General features: G+C 46.1%; 1 protein-coding gene across 2 annotated transcripts in view; it reads right to left on the bottom strand.

The window, feature by feature from the left end:
* Positions 1–3,361: 3,361 nt before the first annotated feature.
* RBSN (rabenosyn, RAB effector) overlaps positions 3,362–22,880 on the bottom strand; it is a 28,502-nt gene continuing 8,983 nt past the window's right edge. Inside the window, exons 4-12 of one of the 2 annotated variants that reach the window (XM_036073633.2) lie at positions 20,567–20,667; positions 19,592–19,637; positions 19,100–19,261; positions 16,567–16,808; positions 14,586–14,656; positions 10,519–10,605; positions 9,328–9,430; positions 8,182–8,286; positions 3,362–7,309 (exon numbers count right to left, since the gene is read on the bottom strand). In XM_036073633.2, the coding sequence (XP_035929526.1) occupies positions 6,164–7,309; positions 8,182–8,286; positions 9,328–9,430; positions 10,519–10,605; positions 14,586–14,656; positions 16,567–16,808; positions 19,100–19,261; positions 19,592–19,637; positions 20,567–20,667 (2,063 nt within the window). In that variant the 3' untranslated portion in view covers positions 3,362–6,163. The remainder of the gene's footprint in view (positions 7,310–8,181; positions 8,287–9,327; positions 9,431–10,518; positions 10,606–14,585; positions 14,657–16,566; positions 16,809–19,099; positions 19,262–19,591; positions 19,638–20,566; positions 20,668–22,880) is intronic. The other variant, XM_078074766.1, reaches the window with a different exon arrangement.

Below are 22,880 nucleotides of genomic sequence, written 5' to 3' on the forward strand. Positions count from 1 at the left end.
CAAGCTCACTGATTCTTTCTGCAGTTGTGTCCAGTTGGCTGATGAGCCCTTTAAAGGTATTCTTCATTTGTTACAGTGTTTTTGATTTGCTAACATTTCCTGTTGACTATTTCTAAGAGTTTTCTTATCTCTGCTTACATTACCCATATGTTCTTGCATACTATTTTTTATCTTGAGACTCTTTAATATATTTATCAGTTATTTTAAATTTCCTGTCTGATAATTCCAACATCTGTGTCATAGAAATCTGATGCTTGCTGTGTCTCATCAATTGTGTTTTATTTTTTTTTTATTGCCTTTTAGCATGCTTAAAATTTTTTGCTGAAGGCCCAACAATATTGGCTGTATTGGATAATAGGAACTTAAGTAAATGAACCTCTAGAATGGGGATTTATGTTAATCTGGCTAGGAGTTGAGTTGTGTTTAACGTTTGCTGTAGCTGTAGGTCCAGAGGCTTCAAATTCCTCTAGTGTCTTTGTGGTGGTAAGGTGTGTGTGGGGGGAAGCATTCTATAATCTGATGAAATCTCAGTATTTAGTGGGCCTGTGTCTTTGGGCTGTGACCTTCACAAGTATTTCTTTCTTCTTTTTTTTTTTAAGATTTTTATTTATTTATTTTAACAGAGATAGAGAGCACAAGCAGGCAGAGCGGCAGACAGAGGGAGAGGGAGAAGCAGGCTCTCCACCGAGCAGGGAGCCCGATGCGGAGCTCGATCCCAGGACCCAGGGATCATGACCTGAGCCGAAGGCAGTGGCTTAACTGACTGAGCCACCCAGGCACCCCTGGTATTCTTAATCTCATTCTCTGATATTATAATAAATAAATAAATAAATATTCTTAATCTCATTCTGTGATATTATAATAAATAAATAAATATTCTTAATCTCATTCTGTGATATTATAATAAATAAATAAATAAATAATTTATACATATATATATATATATATATATTTGGTCTTTCTTCCTGACTCATGAAACCCTTGTAATTTCCCTAATGATAATATAGGAGCATCTTTTATTTCTTTAAGATTTTAAGTAATCTCTATACCCATCATGGGGCTGAAACTCACAACCCCGAGATCAAGACTCACATCCTCCACTGACTGAGCTAGCCAGGTGCCCCCGGGAGCATTTTTTGTCATAATATCTGGGTTTTGTCCCTGTTCCTGAATTAGCTCTAGAGAGAGAAAGATGAAAAGAGCATCTTTTGTTATCATAATAAGCCCCTTTTAACCACACCAGTTAATGCAAATGAGGGGGCTTTTGGAAACCCCCTAAGGATGGGGGATTGGTTGCCACAGATGATTAGTTGGAATTTTCAGCCCCAGCCCCCTAACCTCTGGGGAGGGGAAAGGGGCTGGAGGTTGAGTTAATCACAAATGGCCAATGATTTTAATCAATCATGCCTATGTAATGAAGCCTCCATTAAAAAATACCCTAACCATGGGCATCTGGGTGGCTCAGCCAGTCGGTTAAGCATCCGCCTTCAGCTCAGGTCATGATCCCAGAGTCCTAGGATCGAGTCCCGCATCAGGCTCCTTGCTCAGCAGGGAGCCTGCTTCTCCCCCTCCCTCTGCTGCACCCCTGCTTGTTCTCTCTCTCTCTCTCTCTCAAATAAATAAAATCTTTTTTAAAAAATACCCTAACCAAAGGGGTTGGGAGAGCTTCTAGGAGGATGAAAACATCAGTGATAGTGCAGGGAGAGTGGTGCAGAGGGCATGGAAGCTCTATGCCCCTTATTCTATATCTTGCCCTATGCATCTCTTCTATCTAGTTGTTCCTATATTGTATTCTTTTATAATTAACCAGTAATCTAGCAAGCCATTATAGCAAATTATCAAACTCAAGGAGAGTCTTGTGGGAACCCTGGCTTTTAGCCTGTGAGCTAGAAGTACCAGAGACTTACACTTGTCATTGGCATCTGAAGTAGGGGGCAGTCTTGTGGCGCTGAGCCCTTAATGTGTGGGATCAGATGCTAACTCCAGATAGTGTCAGAACAGAGTTGAATTTGTAGGACACCCAGCTGGTGTCAAAGAATTGGTTGGTGTGGGAAAACCCCATATACATTTAGTGCCAACGTGTGTGAGTTGGGGCATCTGGGTGGTGCAGTCAGTTAAGCGTCCCACTGTTGGTTTCAGCTCAGAAACGTCCTTCCCTGGGTAGGATTAGACTCTGGTACAGTCTTTTTCCCTGAGGAATGCTCAGAGTTTATTTTACAAAGATTACTCTTCCCCTTCCCCTGCCAGAGCCACCAGGGACTCTTTCTCAGCAATTAGCTGTGAAAACCAGGTGGGGTTCCTGGAGTTAAACCATGAAGGTGTGTGGTGTCCCTTGGGCTGTGGCCCCCAGGAGTTCCTTACTACCCGGTGCTGGTCCACACTCAGCCTCCCACGTTCCAAGTGTTCCTACCAGCTGTGGCTCCAGTGGCTTCTGCTCCAGGTGACTCTCCAGATTTCAAGGCAGCAGTTTGCCCTGCACTCAGTTCTCTGATGCGTCCAAGGAGAGTCATTGATTTTCTTTGTCCAGCTTTCTCTTGATGTAAGGACAGGAGTGACAACTTCAAAACTCCTTGTGTGCCTGACCTGAAACCAGAAGTCCTTTCTGAAGTGGGGTGTTTATTTCCCCCTCTCTGAAGTATTTTAAAAAACCGTGCTAGGCTGCTGAAGAGTCTCAGGCAGAAGTTTTGATCTTAAAGTCCACAGAAGGCACTTCCTATGGATGAAATGTCCCTTCCCACATTAGAAACATGAGTGTCCATATACAACACAGGCCACAGTGCTTGGGCACTCCCGCTGTGCCTGACCCAGGTGGAACCCCTCTTGCTACTTAGGGCAAAGCGAGTCAGGCAGCCCAGGCTTTAAATCCTTATTCTACCACTGACAGGCCGTGTGACCCCCTGCCAGGCTAACCTCTCTCAACCTGTTTATCTGCCAGATAAATACCCGAGTAACTACCGCACAGGCCTGCTGGCAGAGCTAAAAGGGGAATATGTGAAAAGGTCGCACAGCCTGGCACAAATGGCAGCAGTAAGGTTCCTCAACCTCTCTGAGCCTCAGTTTCTTCTAACCTGAAATGAGGTTGATAGGATCATTAAAAGGTCTTGCACTACTCTGGTGTGAAACAATTCATCTGATCAACACTGCAGGAAAAACTGGGGATAAGGGCAGAAGTGGAACCCACATTTACCCCATTAACAGCCTAGTGACCTTTTGTCCAGAGGCCTTAACCACACAGTTAACATAGGAGCTGGGGCTATCTTCTGATATTCAGATGATGATCAAGAAAGGGGCGGGGCCAGAGATGTTATCTGGTAATTCTCTTTCAACACACGTGCACATACACACACATACACCCAACCACTAACATCTGTTAGTTTATTTTTTAAAAAAGGTTCCAATACAAGGCCCCAGAGTAGTGCATGCACACAATGACCCTCAAGCTGTCATTGTCAGATGACCAGTACAATCTGCTTCGATAGTCTGTGACCTGGTAAAGAGACCAGCTTCTCTCTTTGAGTACCAAGGCCTAATTATGCCAATTTATGTCCAACCTACCACCTGGTACATGATGACTCAGAAGTACACTCTAGTATCCGAACAGCAAAGACACATTGAGCTGCAAGTACAATGAGTAAGTGTCCTTAGTGTATTAGACATGGAAAAATACAAACAAGGCGTAAAAAAGAAAAGCCAACTTCATCTGATGCCTGAATTCCCAAAGTCTCTTCCGTACGTGACCCAGGCCTAGGCTATTTGCCAACGCTGCATCGAGAACTTGCTCATTTTCTCACGAGATGGAGCTGCCTGCCTTGAAGGGCTGCAGGAAGAGTGAGATATTCACATGAGGTAAGCACTCGAAGCTGTGGCTGCGATTCACAGGCCATCTTTATCTACCCTGACGATAACCCATCTCTGTAAATCCAACTTTGTGCCTGTGTGAGTTCTGGGAAATGTTGGGGACAGAGAATTCTAATTCCGGTCAGGGCTATGACTATAGGAGAATATAGCCACGGAAGAATTAAATGGAAGAATTCATGGAAGAATACACCCATGGAAGAATTCAATCACATCAGAAGGTTTTAGTTTGGTTTAGTATATTCAGTGTTTTTTGTTTTTTGTTTTTTGTTTTAAGTTTAAAAATAATGTTTCTTATATGTGTGGTTCTTAATGCTCTTAGTTACTTACAGATTGCTACCTGGGTTGACTTCAGGAAAAGGGTAGGTTCAGTAAACTAGTCTGAATTGAAATCACTAGCTAATGAAGAGATATATTCTCATAAGAAAAGTAATTATGATGGAAAGCAGCATTTAGCTTCCGGAACTACCTGCTTTTTGGTGCAGAGTGTCGTCCTCTTCGATCAGAGAGCAATGACAGACTAGCAGTAGGAAGCATGCCAGCCAGCCATGAAACCCTCCACAAAGACAGTAGGAAGGGCACAAGAAGGAAGAAAGATGCCTGTACCAGGCAATACTTTAGATACCTGGTTGTCAACTTCCCAACCACAATAATCAACAAGGCTGGGAACTTGGTTGACATTAGTAATCCACTCATATTACTTTGTGAACAGAACCCCAACGCAAAGCATCCTCCACACACCCTCCACCCATATCCCATTCCCACACCCCTATGCAAGATCTTTTCATTCAGCCCAAAGATCCAACAGATGCCAAAGAAATGTGAATAGTGTCAACAAAAATACAGACTACCTTTACACCACAGTTCTTCAAACATTCTCAAGACCAACAGGGGTCTTCCCAGAAGGTAACAAAATGAATCTCAGCTCTCACACCAGTAATCAGTGAAAGGATGACCCATAGTTAGTTAAGGGGTATAAAGTGACTAGTGGTCAGTTATTGTTCTTTAATCAGAAACGCCTAATTGCAGGAACTCTACCTAGAGCTGAGCACACTTGAGTATCATGATGTCAAACATCACTTAAGGATTATGTAAACCAAAGCACCAGAGCTAAATTAACAATTTCCCTTTTTGCCCTTAATTGATGAAGAGTTCAAGTACTTCAGTGCTACTGGAATGATCCTGGGTTGTGCCTCTTCACACACTTCCGTTTCTTAATACTAAACATTGGTAGGAAAATACCCCACTGGTGCCCCAGGTCAGGACAGGATGAACCAAAAGGGAAGAAGGCTGATCAACTAGCCCTGAAAATCATTTTAATTTATCTTCTGACTCAGGGAAGCTTCCATTCTCCTGGCAGTGTTCCACAAAAGCTTCCTGATTACCAATCCTAAATTATAGACTGGGCCCTCTGAAAAAGCCCAAGTCAGAGTAATTTCACCAAAGTTCTAGAGGGAGGTTTTGCTGGGGACACACAATTGTTCCATCAGTCATTCAGAGCAACATTTGGGTAGACAACTCTGCTCCCAAATACTACTGCCTCCGTCATCCGAAAAGTTCACCACTCCTATTTTCTAAACAGACCATGGTCAGACCCAGTGATCCCCCTGCACTGAAGTTTAGCCTCCTGAAAGAGACAAACAAGGACTTAAACTGACAGGGAAATGCCCTGGTAAAACATCACCCCCCCATCACCCCCTCTTAAAAAGAGGTGCTGGGCTCTCCTGGGTCTAAACTACTGGCTTCATAGCAGTAGCTCCCCCTTCTGCTGCACAGGTGGGATGTACCCAGCAGGGCAGAGGAAGCCCCAGGTGAAAGAACCCACAGCCTAGGGGGACAGACTTCTGTCAGACCAGAGTAAGGTTTAAAGGAATCCATCGAGTCTGTCTTGGCCAAAGAAAGTGCCCTATAATACTGCATCAAGACCAAGGACTAGGCAGGAGCAAGTGGACCCACGAGGGCTGCCCAAGAGAACTGCCTTTAGTTCTACTCAGTAATGAAAATTTAAAATCCCTTCTAAAGGGAAAACCCGATTCAAAAAAACAAAAACAAAAAATATTTTTTAAAAACCCCAGGAAATACAGCAAATGAATGCTGATTCTTCCTGTTCTGGTTTCCACTTTATTATTCAACTGTAGTGGAAAAACCTCCAAGTGCACAGCACGAAACAGCAGATTCCCTGCCCTAACCTGTGTGCATCTTAGTTGTCACCCTTCCTCCCTCCCCATCGGGCCCACCAGCCCTGTCCTGCTCCACAGGCTCCTGCCAGGCCCTGGGCCCAAAGATGCCCCGCCCACAGCCAGTGGGGTCAGTCGGTGCCCCCCTTCTGTTTGGCCAGGGTGCGCTTCAGCTCCCTCAGGTTCTCTGTCAGCACTTCCACCTCATCCAGGCGGCCACACTGCTTGGCATCAAAAATGTACGCCTTGATGTTATCAATCTGCTGGAGGAGGAGCTCCTCCTCTATGGGCTCCTCACCCTCTGGCCCACTGTCACTGTCCATCTCAAAGGGGTTGGTACAGGTGGCTTCCTCAAAGGGGTTACCAGGAACAGGAGGGCTTGAGGGCCTCTGGGGGGGATGCTCATCTTCCTCATCGAAGGGGTTGGGCGCTGGACTATCTGGGTTAGTGAAGGGATTCCCTGCGACAGCCTCCTCTTCTTCTTCCTCAAAAGGATTGTATTCTTTGAGGATGGAGACTGAAGGGCCAAAGGAACGCTCTGCGGCAGGAGGGCTGGTAGTGCCCCCTGCTGTGGGGCTGGAGGGGTCTTCCTCATCGAAGGGGTTCAGGGAGGCCAGCTCATTTTGCTGTGAAATCATGCTCTGGGGGAAGAATTCCGGGCCGAGGGCTGGGGGTCCAGACCACACTCTGGCTGGCTCGAGAGCTGAGCCGGGCGCAGGGGGCTCCGCAGCTGCACTGCTCTGAACTGAGGAAGAGCCTAGATCCAAAGCATAAGCAAGGTGGGTACGAGGCTCCCTGCCAGGCTCCAGCTGAAAAGGCCTGATTTCTCGGAAGTCCAGGGACCGAGTCCGTGTATGTAGGGACGCGGCCCGGAATTGCTCCCTCTCTCGTTCCCACTCCCGTTCACAAAGCCTCTGCAGCTGTTCTCGCTGCAGGTCCTCCTCCTCAGCCTGCCTCCGGGACAGCTCAATGGCCTTCTCCGTCTGCTGCTGGTCATACTCATCCTGCAACTGCCGCAGGTTTTCCTGCAGTGTGCGCACTTCGTCCGTCCGCCCGGCAGCCTTGGCCTGCCTAATAAATGATGTGATGTTGTGGATCTGCTGGAGGAGGGGGTCCAAGTCTTCACTCTGCCCCGGACTTCCTGACAGCGGGAGCCAGCCCTCAGCCTTTCTCAGGGGGGCAGGTCCCCCTCGAAGGGACACCACTTCCCCATTGGCCGCACGAGACGCCAGGTCACTCCGCCTTTCCTCAAACCGTTGCTGGGATTCCAGGACAACCTGGGGAGACACCAAAGCCAAAGAAATACAGTCACCAGGCCAACAGCAGCCACACCATCAGCCACCCCTACAGTCCCGCTGTCCCTGTGCTGATGAGACTCCAAATGCCCACCTCAGGACTAAGGTATCCAACTGCTAAGTCAAATCACGCTTTTGGTTTTAGGGGAAAGAAGGGGCAGAGCCTGATTTTCAAAACTAAATTAATGACAGGGCGCCTGGGTGGCTCAGTCGTTAAGCGTCTGCCTTCGGCTCAGGTCATGATCCCAGGGTCCTGGGATCAAGTCCCGCATCGGGCTCCCTGCTCAGCGGGAAGCCTGCTTCTCCCTCTCCCACTCCCCCTGCTTGTGTTCCTGCTCTCGCTATCTCTCTCTGTCAAATAAATAAATAAAATCTTTAAAAAAAAAAAAACTAAATTAATGACAGTAACTTAAGGGATGAGATTTTCTCAATTTTAGATTCACTGGCCGTAGGCTTGTCTTAAACCTCTGAGGTCTAGTATCACTCATCCACACTAGACTCTCACACGGTATTAAATGCACACATTATTTTGATTAGTGTTGCATATTCCAAAGCATTCTACAAAGAGCTCCCTGGTATCTGGGTCCTCTGCAACCTGTGCTACAGGGAGAACTGGCAGCCTCCATGGTATTCTGGACGAGAAAAAATCAGCAGGATCTCTGAAAGGCAAATAGGTCTGACCTGGGGAGAAAAATAACTATTCTGAGTCTACAGAGGAGAGGCCAGAAAAGAAAAGAGAGACGCAAACCAAACAGCACTGAGTTCTGATTTAACATGATCTCAAAGAGGGCCGCTTGGGAGCCTGGGGCGGCCTCTGGGCTCAAGAGGCCGCCAGCATCCCTGCTTTCACTTGCCTGTCTCTCCAGGATCCTCTTCCTCTCCATTTCCTGTTTCCTTTTCTTTTTCAGTTCCTCAAACTGTTCTCTGGTTGGCAGTGACATCAAACCCAGCAACTTTTCCTGTAGGGAGTCACGGACAATTTTGTATTTAAATCCTTTTAGGAAGAAAATGAGCCTAATGAAGTCTGTTTGTAAGATTCCATCCAAGCCCCACACCCCCGCTACCCCTTCCCTGCTCTAGGTTTCTCCACAGCACTTTTCACCATCTTAGAAATTCTATATTGTAGTTGTTTTTTGTCTATCTCCTTCCAGAAAAAAAGCTTTATGAGAACAGGAATGTCTTTTTGTTCATGCCAGGACACGCAGCACCTAGCACACTGCCTGGTACACAGTAGGCACTCACCGAGTGACTGCTGAATACAACACTAGTCAAAAGGAGGAGGGGCCTAATTCTCTGCAATACGGTGTTGGAAAACTAACCGAACAGAGCTCGCTCTGTCATTAAGCCCAGATGTGGTTCACTGTGGCTCTCCCAAGGGGTGTTCTAGGTAGAAGCAACTCAGCTCTAACCACCCAGGGTTAGTCTGCCTATGAACAATCAGCTGTTTCCTCCCAAGCAATGGCCCAGGAAGAGTTCCTCGGGAGCTTATCCTGAGGAAGAAATGGCATGTATCAGTATGTCTGTCAGGCTGTACTCACACTAGCAAAAAGCAGGAATCTATCAGATGCCCAATGAAAGGGGAATAATTAAATAAAGGACGGTGCACAGAAAGTCATATTCTGCAGCCATTCAAATGGTAACTATTTAAATGAAGACTACGTAAGAAGTGCTTATGATATAAAATTCAGTGTTAAAAAGAGAAGACATAAATTTGTAACTACGCACTAATCATAACTACTTTATATAACAAATGCAAATGAAAAAGGGAGGAAAATATACCAGAATGATGTGTAATAGTATTGGGGACAAAGGATTAAGAAGTTTTTACTTTTTTCTGTAATTCAGATTTTTCTCTAAATGTGGCATAATTATATTTACAATTTTAAAAAATAATAAATGTACAGAGAACAAACCATTGGCACGGTCTGCCTTCTGAGAGGCAGAAAAGCAGGGGAAGCAAATGAGACGTTTCTTTGAGAAATGAGACAGGATGGCTTTACCTGCACAAACAGTGTAGCTGAGTATCTGATCATCCTCTGCAGCCGCAAAGTGTTTGGATGTGGTGGAGGGTCCTGGTTCAAGCCTAAGGTTAAGATCTTCTTACTGAATTGGAACAAACACATCAATGTAACAGGTGCTGCCAGCCCCAGAAACAAGGGTTAAATCTGAGTTGCCGGGCTTTTGTGCCAGGACCATGGTGGAGGAAGCAGGTTAAAGACTCCACAGAATGTCCTTGAAGGCAAAGCCCATTGCTTACCCTCTGGTTGTACCCAAGGCCCCTGACACAGCAGAGGGTGTCTCACCAACACTCAGCCACCGAGGAACTGACCACACACGCAGGGCCAACTTCATGGGTGAGTGACCCGTGCCTGGTTTAATATTCTGGTGTCACTGTCTTAAAATTCCTTTTTTTTTTTTTTTTTAATGGGAGCAGGGCCTGGGGGGCCAGTGAGGGACTCCCCGGGCCCCTGGAGTGGGCTGAGGTGGGGAAGGCAGGAAGCAACTGGCTTTGCCAGGCCGGTACACAAGCTGAAACTGGGCCAGGGGGTTTGTGGACAGTGCTGAGGGCAACACTGGGCAGCAGGAGGCCACAGCCACTCCAAGACCCACATCTTAAAATTCTTAATAATTCTTGCTTTTTCATTTTACCCTAGGTCCCACAAATTACATAGTCAGTCCTGCACAGATGGATGGACAAGACCTCCTCATCTCAGTTCTCCCTCTGAATAACTATGCTTTCTATACCTCAAAGGGCTGATTTAACCCCAACAGCCGGTCCATGGTTAAAAAGCCGCTGTTGACTTGAAGAAAGAATCTGAGTTTCTATCCTGGCTCCACCGCTTTGCTAGCTGTGATGCATCTTCTCACCTACAAAGTAACGGTATTAATCCCCACCACCTGGCTAACTTGGTTGAATAAATGAGATGTGGATACAACCAATGGCTGGTACAAAGATGGTGTCAATAATCAGTTCCTACTTCTTTAATAATGATGAACATTAGAAATCTTAACCAAGTTACTGAGATGTGGTGAGTGCCAGAGCTGGCACCTACCTCAGCCTGCTCCTCACACGTACTCTCTGTCACCAGGACTCTGGGTAAGCTCGGGCCCGACAGCCACCCTCCCGCCCCACTGAAACCGCATCTCCTCCACTCAAGGCAGCAAGTCAGACATCACCTAACAGGCCTTACCTTAAAGCATCTATGAGCTCGTACACTTTCTGCACTTCCACTCGAAGGTCACTGGCATGTTCCAGGCTGTAGGTTGTCTCCCCAGCACTAAGGAAAAATCACGGAAATATTTGATTCAAGTTTCACCTCTAAAGGTTTAGGGTCTTACAAAGGGAGACACAGCTAATTCTCTCCAAGTGGTATTATTTCACACTCTTGTATATAATGCAGGGCTCATTCCTTTAAGTGCTAATCAACTGGAAGCTGCTTTTAATTTGCAGACGCCACAGGAGCAGATTTGTGCCTAGGCCTTTAAGGACTAGCTCTTACGCTCATCACCAAGATAAATGCAAATGAATCTACTTCAACTTACTTTCCCTAAACAATTTCACTATACCTAGTAAGACATATGAAGTGGTTTACTAAATAAGCTGGTTACCCTACATCCCAGGAGACAGCAGCTGGCTTTTCTCACTCAAACACTACCCCCAGGGAGAACAGGAACAATGAGAAAGCTGACCAAGGAAACCCCAACACCTAGCAATACCCAGCACAGCATTATATCGATTGCCAATGCTCCTGGGCCTCATTAACAATTGCTCCCTACATGAGAAAAGCACTTTGACACCAAATCAAGCAGGGAGGAGACGGGATAACTGCCCAGGGTGGAGCAGGGGGCTGCAGGGAAGGTCAGAGGTGGCTTCATTCCACTTAACTCAGAGGAACAACAGCAGTTATTATGTGATCTTAGAACTGTTCATTTACAAGTGTGTCACCCTGTCAGGCCTGAAATGCAAGGGCAATGACGATGGCTTATCGTTTTTATCCTCAGTAACTAGCACATGGCCAAGCTTCGTCAGTGCTCACTGAGAAGAAAAACACTTCAGAAGATCTTGCAGCTGTTAATGCAGCCTCAGCAACGGCCACTCGGCTCCCTTCCTGAGGCAGCAGCAATTTAAGTTAAATAAGCAGAAAGGACTGCTGCGCTGACCTGGTTTACCATCTACAAGACAGCCCTAGCTGGAAAAATCTTGGTGTGTGCTATAATTGGAGGATCCTATTGGATGTGGGCTTCATCATCTCAAACCGCATAGTTTGCAAAAAGAACATCAGACCAGAATTAGGAATGCTTGCACTTTGTCTTGATATCTCCAAGTCACATGGAAAATAACACGGTTGGCTCAAATCTGAAAGCACCCTCCCCCCCAGCCCCCACCCCTGGTCTCAGTCTCAACCACACATATTCCCCACAGAGCACCTATCACGTCTGGAGTTATCTTGCTCATGATTTGTTCACTTGGTTATGGCTGTGCTCCCATGGTAATGAAGCTCCAGGGCAGCGGACACAGTCTGCACTGTTCATTGCTACATCCCCAGTACCTCAAATAGTATTGGCACATAACTAGTGTTCAATAAATACCCACAGAATGAATGAGGGAGGAAAATGTGCTTAAAGCCCTTTAGAACCAGTCTTTGGAGAGCGAGTAGGAGTTAGACATCTGGAAATGTGCTCAGCGATGGTAGTTTCCCAGCTGGATGGGGAGGCCCAGTGACCCATAGCTGCGTTTGAGGCACAAAGCAAGAAAAACAACAGACTCAGGGGAAGGAGCCCCCTGGGTAACGACGTCATGAGGGAAAGTTGAGTGCCAGCTCAGACTGCCAGGAACACAGTTCTCCTTGCTGACATCCAGGAAGAAGATAGTCCTGCTCTAATTTCAGACCAATGGGCACAGGTGGGAGGAGGGGTGTTGATTCCAGTAAGTTCCAGGTAGGAAAAGAACATGAGACAGGTGCTCCAAGCCAAGGATTCTCCATTTAGGGGAGGTAGATTATCAGAAGCACTTGCGCTGCTTCTCCCAGCCTACTCACAGGGAGGCTATATGCTCCATTGATTGAAATTATTGCTCAGTGAACTGCAGGTAGAAAAGAAAACGTGTCCTTTCCTCCTGTTTTTCAGAACCAGTGCTCTTGGAATGAAAAGAGGAAGAACGGGGTATAGAAAGTGCAAATATAAGGGAAGAGAGGCCCTAGGACTGCTGCGGCTGAGAGGGCTGGAGAAACAGGGTGTCCTCCCCTTATCCTGCCTGCTGCCAGGGGCTGCAGACACCCAGCTGCTAGGCCTGGAGGACATGGGGGTGGTCTACAATGGTTTCCCTACCTCTTGTCTGTTCCCTTCCCACCTCTTTCCCCTCCCCATGGGCTGGCATACACTGGGGGAGGGAACAGGAACTGAAGAAGAGCCCCAGGGCAAGAGCAGAGGCAGGGAGACATGCAAGAGAAGGGGTGTTTTTGCCACAGACCAACCAGGTTTAGCCGTTCATATTTTGTAAGTCAGACATTTACAGACTCCTAAGTTAGGAAACTCCTTAAGGACCATGTAAATGAAAAAGTTCATTTTCTTTTCATGTGAGATTCACATGATAGACTTAGAATGTGGTCACTGCCATCATGAAGGAAAAGCCAAGCTTTGTGTTTTTTGTTTGTTTTTAAGTAGGCTCCATGCCCAACATGGGGCTTGAACTCATGACCCTGAGATTAAGAGTCACATGCTCTACTGACTGAGCCAGCCAGGTGCCCCAAGCTTTGTTTTGTGGAGACAATATAACACATTGCCACAGTAAATGGGCAAATAAAAATACAGGTTTGTTCTAAACAAGGCACATTTAATTCCACATGCATCACTACCAAGGTGGCAGGTGGGCAATACAGGCTTAAGACAAAGGTCGATAATCCTCACATAGAGAGCACATAACTGTTTTTCTGCAGGTTGGGAAAAGACTTGCTGTGATCTGATTCCAGTGGTAGCACTTCAAATTCTAGCTCACGTATCACTAACCTGCAGAAGGAGCAATGCTCTTAAGAGAGTGTCAGCATATTTTTTCTGCAAAGGACCAGATAATAATATTTTTAGCTTTGCAGGCCAGATAGTCTCTGTCACAACTATTCAACTCTGCTGCTGTAGTTGTAGTTTGCAGATAAAATCAAACAAATGGGCATGGCTATGCACCAGTAAAATTTTATTCATTAAAAAAAATGGCAATAACAAGCACTGGCAAGGATACGGAGAAACCGAAACGCACATGCATTGCTGGCGGAAATGTAAAGTGGTGCAGTCGTTTTGGAAAACAGTCTGGCAGTGCCTCAAAAAATTTAAAATCTAGAGTTACCATATGACCCAGCGACTCCACACCTAGGTATAAACCCAAAAGAAATAAAATTATATGTCCACAAAAAAACTTACACAGGAATATTCACTGAAGCATTATTCATAATAGCCAGAAGTGGAAAAACCCAAATGTTCATCAACGGACTAATGGGTACACAAAATGTGGTCTATCCATACAATGCATTTGCACGAGTGGAATGGAACGCTAACACGTGCCGCCACAAGGGTGAATCTTGAAAACACTACACTATGTGAAAGAAGCCAGACACAAAGGATCATGTATTTATACGAAATGTCCCAAAGAGGCGAATCCATAGACAGAAAGCAGACCAGTGGTCGCCAGGGAGAGGGGAAATACGCAATGACTAGTAATGGGGGTGGGGTTTCTCTGGATGATAAAAATGGAATTAAGACAGCAATGACGGTTGTATGACTCTGTGAAGAACCACTGACCTGTACACATTAAAAGGGTGTGTAAATTATTAATTTTTTTGGTGTGTAAGTTATATTTTAGTTAAAAAAAGAAACAGATGGCAGGTTAGATTTGGCCCATGGGCTGAGGTGTGCCAACCCCTGTTCTAAAGGAAATGCCTGCTCTAAGCCTGAAGCAGCAGCCCCCCTCTCCCGCCCCGAGGCAGGCACCCGAGGCACACTGTCCTTGCTCACCTCCAGATACCACACTCGGCAGCGGTCAGAGGCCCTTCCCTAACCTGCTCCATCAGAACTGGGGCCCCTTGAACATGGCTACCAGAGGACTGTAACACGTGCCACACAGAAATACAGACATGACAAAGATTCTCCACAGTTGGTCACAGAAGAAAAGCAGCCAGAATTAAGATTTTCATTTTCAGCTACTGAGGAGCTGCGCTAAAGTGCCCGCAAACAATCGTCACTGAATTAGAAAAACTGAGGAATAGCTTACTTTAATGATGCTGCCATCCTGATGTATTCGGGAGCTTTTTGGTCAACTTTCTCCATGCAAAGTCGTAATTTCTAAGAACAAAACAAAAGAGGTGAGTGGTGCTCTCAAGGTACAAGACAGTTATGCTGCATCAATAGAGATGTATTTAAAATGTACAATTTCCGGGGCACCTGGCTGGCTCAGTCGGTAGAGCATGTGACTCAATCTCTGGGTTGTGAGTTCAAGCCCCACATTGGGTGTGGAGCCTACTTAAAAAAAAATTTTTTTTAAATGTACAGTTGGAAATATGCAGAGTGTTTTTTTGTTTGTTCTTATTGTTGTTATCAATTTCCTGATTTACAAACCTCCTTTACAAGCAGTAAATCTTGCAGGAAGGAAAAAAAGTGAGGGCAGAACTTTTGACAGGATGTTTTTGCAGGGAGCAAGGCCTTCCAGGACATAAGCCAGGAGTTTACCAAGGCAGAGGAAAGGAACTGGTGGCTACATTCTCTCTCTGCCGGGTGATGAAAGATACTAGCAAATGGTATTGCCAGGGCTCACTTCAAAAATGAAGGAAGGAAAAAGCATTTACAAAAATGAGTTATCAGGTCATGAACTCCATACATAGGATGGGTAATGGCTACATCTGCAGCTCAGGGCAGGGTTTCATTAACACCATTTCTAGTAGTCTAAGTATTTTTCTGGTGATTCCAGAAATGCAGCCATTATGACCCACAGACCTGCTAACAGTGACCATTCAGTGATCAGCAGACAAATATACAGATGGTCCCAGACTTACAATGGTTAGACTTCATGATTTTTCAACTTTACAATGGTGTGAAAGGGATACTCATTCAGTAGGAACGGAACTTGGAGCTTTGAGTGTGGATCTTTGCCCAGACTGGCGACATGCAGTAGGACACCTTCCCGTGACGCCGGGCGGTGGCAGCTGCCGCAGCTCCAGGCCAACCGCGTGATCACAGGGTCAGCCGCCGATACCCTTACGACCATCCTGTACTCACTCAGCCTTCTGCTTTTCACTTTCAGCACGGTATCCAGTAAGTTACACGATCCACTCAGCACTTTGTTGTCAAACAGATTTGTGTTAGAGGCTTCTGTCCAACTGCACGCTAACGTCACTGTTCCCAGCACGGTTAGTGTAGGCCAGGCTGCCACACTATGATGTTTGGTATGTTTGGTGTATTAAAGGCAATTTCGACTTGCGATATTTTCAACTCAGGATGGCTTTATCAGGACGTGGCCCCACTGTAAGTGGAGGAAGGCCCAGGCGCTCCTCTGCTCAGGGTTCTACATGAGCTGCTACCTCCACCAGGCTGATCTCCCCCTTCCCATCTCCCATCACCTGCCTATGAAACCTCCAGCTGGCTAATCCTTCTCAGCCTGCAGGTCCCCTCAGCCATTGGGAGTGAGGTAGACTCACTCCCCGTCTGACTCTGAATCCCCTGTTTTTGCACGACCCTATGTTCCTCTCAAAGTATGCATCTACTGAATGTGTTTTGGGATTGCTGGTGGTAATGACAGCTGAGGCATTTGAATGGACTTAAAAGGGAAGCTCTATGCCCATGGGCAGTCACTCAAACCTGTAAAGCCTGAAGCTCCCAAGTGAATTTCCCAGGACTCTTCTGGCCCACTGTTCATACCTGATCCAGCTCCACTACCCCTCATATGCAAATCCTGTCCACACCGAATGGCAACCATCCTTCCTCCTCTTGCCCCTGGGCCACCAAAGTCTCCAACCTCCTGCTTTCAAGTGGGCAAGGAGGGGTGAGGGAACAAGGTTGTTGCAACACACCCAGGATGACTCTGTGAATCACCCAGGGCCCTAGCTAGGAAACCATACCAGGGCCCTTTAGCAGAAAGTAAAAATGATTCAAAGGAACAACTTCCCAAAGCATTCTCCAAAATATGCAGGCATGCACATAACATGTAACAGCCAAATCTGCATCTCAAATCAGACCCAGGACCACACCCGGTGAGTCACCTCATAGAGCTTTACAATGTCGGGGGTGTGCTCCTTCTCATCAATCTGCTGCTCTCTCTTGAGCAGCGTGTCCTTGCAGTGTGTACAGCAGCGGATCCGGTCGTCATCCTTTTCATCCAGGACGGAGCTTACACTGCTCACGCTGCTGATACTGCCCCGGCGGGAGCCATGGACACTGTTGGGTGACTGGCTGGGGCTGGTGTGGGTGCTCAGGGAATCTTTGCTGGCACTGGTGAGCTTGTCTGTAAAGCACAACACAGGACAGGTGGCAATGAGCCCGCAGCATCCCATCACCCCACCGCTCACAAGAGAGGGGAGGCCACAGGTGCTGATGCAGGCTCTGTCTATGGGCAAGAAGCACCACACCTTTGCCTTCCTGGGGTCAGGCTCTGTGGTGGGAGGGACTCCCAATGCCAGCCAGGAAAAAGCCAGACAGCCTAGGAAGGTCTCTCTTTGAGGCTCTGAAGCCCATTCCTAACCTGACCCAACACAATCCACATTCTCCCCAGACTGTCCTGACAGACTTCCCCACTCCCAAATATCTGACTCCTACCCCTTCCAAAGCTCAGCTCAAATGGTACATCCTTCTGGAAGCCCTACTCTATTCCTTGAGGCAAAAACAATATGCCCTTCCTATCAGGTCCTACCATGTCATCCCTCTTGGAGCACTTTCCTCTTTTCTCCCTGTATGACAGTTCTATGTATACCCAGAGCTGCTCTATGAATCTGGGAGGGTAGGAACTGTCTTATTCATACTTGTACCCCAATATATCCAACAGGGCTACCCAATAGCACCTGCCCAGTAAATGTTAGTTAATTAGCACAAGATAAGAAAGGTGAATAGTGTCTCAAAAGCATAGCTTATGAAGTCTCAGGTGAAACAGAAAGTCAGTTTCAGGGAGAAAGGGAAGGTATCAAGGTAATGTGTGCCTGCCGGATGTCAGAACGGGACAGAGGAAGCATCTGCTTCTGTCCCACATTGTCCAGATGCTCCATAGCCAACAGCACATGCAGAGTCAGCAGAACTCCCCAGGGTTGCAAAACCACCTCAAATGTCCCAGAATTGGCCCAAAGCCCAAGAGATCATCTTTAGCAACTTTTAACCAGTTGAGACTCAAAGTTCTACACCCTCTGGTTCCACCTAACATTGTAGCCACCATCCCCATAATTCTCAAACGTGTCCTCTATACTCCCCCAACTATTCTATTTGCTCATTTACTAACCTTCCCCCAGGGCCCTTCCACGACTTTGCTCCTGCTCTGCACTCTACCCAGGATCCCTCCTGCCCTACCTCTTTGCAATCCTTGCTATCTTTTAAGGCTCTTCTCAAACATCACCTCCCAAACCTGAGCATCCATGCTCTTGATCCCCCCAGCACTCAATGTTTCTCATATTATGATATTACAGTCTGTTCTATATGACAATAAACTGTGACTTTTATCTCAAAGGAAAGGACTAGCCTCCTGCTCATTTTTAAAGAACCTTTCTGGGGCGCCTGGGTGGCTCAGTCATTAGGCGTCTGCCTTCGGCTCGGGTCATGATCCCAGGGTCCTGGGATCGAGCCCCGCGTCGGGCTCCCTGCTCCACGGGAAGCCTGCTTCTCCCTCTCCCATTCCCCCTGCTTGTATTCCCTCTCTCACTGTGTCTCTCTCTGTCAAATAAATAAATAAAATCTTTAAAAAAAATAAAAATAAAGAACTCTTCTTATAATCTCCTCTCAAAGCCTCAGCTGCCACTTCCAAGCAGAGCTGACAACGATTTGGTCAGCTCTCCTGGGTGTCTGATGCAACTTCTCTCCTAATACTTATCTCTTTATAAAGCAATTATTTGTAAGTCTGTATCCTCTGCTAGACACTAGACCCTTTGCAGAATGGACAATGCCTTATAAACCATAGGTGGGCAAACATGACCTGTAAACCAAGTCCAGCCTGCTTTTGTATGGCCCTTGAGCTAAATATGGTTTTAAAAAGGTTTTTTAAAAACCTTTTTAAAACTTTTTAAAAAAGGTTTTAAACAACCTTTGTTGTTTAAAAAAAGAAGAAGAGGGGCGCCTGGTTGGCTCACTCGTTAAGTATCTGCCTTCGGCTCAGGTCATGATCTCAGGGTCCTGGGATCGAGCCCCACATCAGGCTCCCTGCTCAGCGGGAAGCCTGCTTCCCCCTCTCCCACTCCCCCTGCTTGTGTTCCCTCTCTCGCTGTCTCTCTCTCTGTCAAATAAATAAATAAAATCTTTAAAAAAAGAAGAAGAAATGTCACAGAGATCATCTGTAGCCCACAAAGCTTAAACTATTTACTATCTGATCTTTTACAGAAAAAGTTTGCCAGCCCTTGCTACCCACCACTGTATCCCTGGACCCTAGCTAGCGTCGTGCCTAGCCTATAGCAGGCTTCATGGAATCAATAAACGAATGGATGAAGATCCCATGGGACATTCACTTAAACAAAAACGTTCAAAAAATCACCCACTAGTGATCAGCAAACAAGCCAGTCACAAGAAGAACAGGGCCTAGGGCCCCGCCTCCACATTACCTACTTGCAAAAGGGAGGCTGATGAGCTCCATACACTTCTTGCACATAATAGACCCGCAGAGGCGGCAGTGGTGGCGGCGGTTACGGATGCTGAACTTATTCCCACAGTCCGGACAGAAAGGGACATCTTGGTCGTTGACCCAAGGCACCACAGACTTTTCTATTGCTTTGGGAAGAACAAAACAAAAATCAAACAAACAGAAAAGCTAGCCATTCTATTTTATTTTATTTAAAGATTTTATTTATTTATTTGACAGAGAGAGACACAGCGAGAGAGGGAACACAAGCAGGGGGAGAGGGAGAAGCAGGCTTCCCTCAGAGCAGGGAGCCCGATGCGGGGCTCGATCCCAGGACCCCGGGATCATAACCTGAGCCGAAGGAAGACACTTAATGACTGAGCCACCCAGGCGCCCCAAAGCTAGCCAGCCATTTTAAAAAGAGGTTTGGTCAGGGAGAAAGATAAATAGAATGAATGTGAGCAAAATTCTAGAGTTACCTCGTATCTTAGCAGATTCGGTATTCGTTCTGTCAAATGCAGTGAGCTGACAAGGAGAAGACGGTGCCAAATGGAATTAAACAGGTGATGTACATACTCTCCACAGGCAAGAGGCATCAAGCAGGAATTCACACATCTTCACTTCTCAAGTATCATCTGTCATCCCCAACCCCACAAAGTCACAAAAGCAACTTCACACTAGACAGAGTATTAGCTTGCATCTAGAAGGCAGCTCCCTTCCCCATGACCTGATTCCAATCTCGTCAGTTCTCCATTTATGCAATAACCAGAGGTAGCCCAGATGTGGTGGGTGTGGCTACTGAAAGCAATGGGGAATTCCTGATTCTCCATGGTCCTCCTAGACAATGAAACCGGGCACATATTTCTGCCCTACAAAGTACACATCAAGAACTATACCTGCAGTTGCTACCATGCCCACCATAAAATCCAGGTTATACACAACAAGCATTTCTAGGGTCAAAGTAGAACAGAATGATTGTGGGTGTGAAGACACACTCTGGTACCACAGGACAAGAAGGCCCAGTCCAGATATTCCCACACTGAATGCTGGCCCTGGATGAGTACTCCTCACAGACCTTGTCCCAAGCTTCTGTTTGTTATCAAGTATCACACACTATGTCCCACTGCATGACTGTACTTCGGAAACCCAAAAGAGGAAATAATTTGAAGGTAGAAAGGTTTTCCAGCAGCCAAGTGGGCTTCAGAGGAAGGAAAAGGAAAGCTGGATATGAGGCATGTCTGTCAACCTGGGCCATCTCCTACAGTAAAACCAGCCCAGGCTAGAACTATCTACCATGTCCTCTGCGCCTCTTAGGTGAGCTCGAGGTGGGGCGTTTCTCTGCCAGCATCCAATACATACAACATACCTAATACACACTGCAGAAATCTAATTTTTTCTCTCCCAGAAAATTTATACTTGCAGAAAAGAAAATGTTTTAAAACAACAAAATTTACCTTCTCTAACCTGATTATTAATTTATTGACTTCAACAACATAGTGGTCAATTCTGGCAGCTCGGTGTTTTTTGAAGTCAGAAAGATGGCTTCTCACAGCGCCTAGGACAGGAAATGGGGAGATGAATGACATGTTGTTTCTCTGAGAGAGCCCCTCTCCCTCGTTGCTTATCTTCAATGAATTTTATTTATTTTTTTTTACAGATGACCTTGTATTGTTTTAAGATTGTATTTATTGGGGCGCCTGGGTGGCTCAGTCGTTAAGCGTCTGCCTTCGGCTCAGGTCATGATCCCAGGGTCCTGGGATCGAGCCCCGCATCAGGCTCCCTGCTCAGCGGGAAGCCTGCTTCTCCCTCTCCCACTCCCCCCGCTTATGTTCCTGCTCTTGCTATCTCTCTCTCTGTCAAATGAATAAGTAAAATCTTAAAAAAAAAAAAAAAAGATTGTATTTATTTATTTGTTTGAGAAAGAGACAGAGCGCGAGTGTGGGGGAGGAACAGAAGGAGAGGGAGACAGAATCCCAAGCAGACTCTGCGCTGAGCACGAGCCCAACACAGGGCTCGATCCCAGGACCCTGAGATCATCACCTGAGCCGAAAACAAGAGTTGGACGCTTAACCGACTGAGCCACCCAGGTGCCCCATCCTCAATGAATTTTATTTATTTTTATTTTTTTTAAGATTTCATTTATTTGAGAGAGAGAGAGACAGAGATAGTGAGAGAGAGCACAAGTGGGGAGAGAGGAAGAAGCAGGCTCCCCACCAAGCAGGAAGCCCGACATGGGGCTTGATCCCAGGACCCCCAAAATCATGACTCGATCCGAAGAGAGACACCCAACCAACTGAGCCACCCAGGCGCCCCTTCAATGAGTTTTAAACACAAGTAGAAATTCAGCGAGTTTAGAGTCTTGCTAAAAATTCTAAGACAAGCAAATGGAAACAAATTTGCTAAAATGTTAACCACAGTTACCGTGGAGGCCATAAAGAGCAATACGAGACCTCAGAGTATGGTGGAGGAGAGCCTGGACTGGAGCCTGCCTGTGCTCAAACCTCAATTCTGCCGCACACTGTGTGACCTTGAACAAGCTCCTTAGTGTCTGTGTAACTTGGGAGTACTCCTCTACAAAATGGGGATAACAGTAGTACCTACTCTACAAGGTTGTTAGGAGCATTAAAAAGTTAAAATTTATGAACTCCTTAGAACACTGTCTGGCACATGAATTTTTGTTAAAAAGGACAGTAACATGGGAGATTTTTAAAAATCTCTCATACTTTCCTGTGCTTTCCCAAGTTGGTACACTATCGTTTTTCATCAGAATAAGAACAGTCCTTCTCAAAAAGCCCCCAAAATGTTAATGCTAACGGATGTCACTGGAAGAGCTAGTTAAACTGATTCCTTGATCAGTCCAGCAGCAAAGATCCAAGGACAAACCTTCTCACACAAATGGAACCAAATGGTAGCTTGTTGTTTCAGCATATCTGAAATATCCCCTCTTCCAAAGCACCAACGCACCCCAGCTGCCCTCACCCCCAGCACACAGTCCACTTCCTCTTCCCAACCATGGCCTATTCACTTATAAGTTGTGCCCCACCTGGAGCTTCTCACATACTATACCCTGCACCATCCTTGCTCTTTTCTCCCCTAACGATACTCTCTAACATCTAATTAAATTTTAGTTTCAAATTCTTAGGCGTGACCATAGATCTCTTTTTTTAAGATTTTATTTATCTATTTATTTATTTGACAGAGAGAGGGAGAGAAAGAGCAAGTGCGAGAGCACAAACAGAGCGGCAGGCAGAGGGAGAAGCAGACTCCCTGCTGAGCAGAGAGCCCAACATGGGGCTCGATCCCAGGATGCCGGGATCATGACCTGAACCAAAGGCAGACACTTAACCGACTGAGCCACCCAGGCACCCGGGCGTGACCACAGATCTTAACTTTTAAAATTTGCCATTCACTTGACCTTCCACAACTGTGACTTCCTCCAGTTGTTGAAACCGGCAAGTTAATCAGAAAATTGCTCTGATAATTTAACACTGGCAATCATGAAACAGGCTATCAAAAAGCTAATAAGAATTCACATGCCTGAAATTTCTCCTTCATGTTTCAAATTGACTTTCATATGTAACTCATTACTGTATGTATACTATCACGTTTTATTAGTTTCAGGTGTACAACATATTGATTTGAAAATTTTAATTTTTTTAATTTTAAGTAATCTCTATACCCAACACAGGGCTCAAACTCACAATCCTGAGATCACGAGTCGCACACTCTTTCCACTGAACTAGCCAGGAGCCCCTGATTTGAAAATTT

This window comes from Halichoerus grypus, chromosome 1, assembly GCF_964656455.1.
Source record: "Halichoerus grypus chromosome 1, mHalGry1.hap1.1, whole genome shotgun sequence".
Taxonomy (NCBI): domain Eukaryota; kingdom Metazoa; phylum Chordata; class Mammalia; order Carnivora; family Phocidae; genus Halichoerus; species Halichoerus grypus.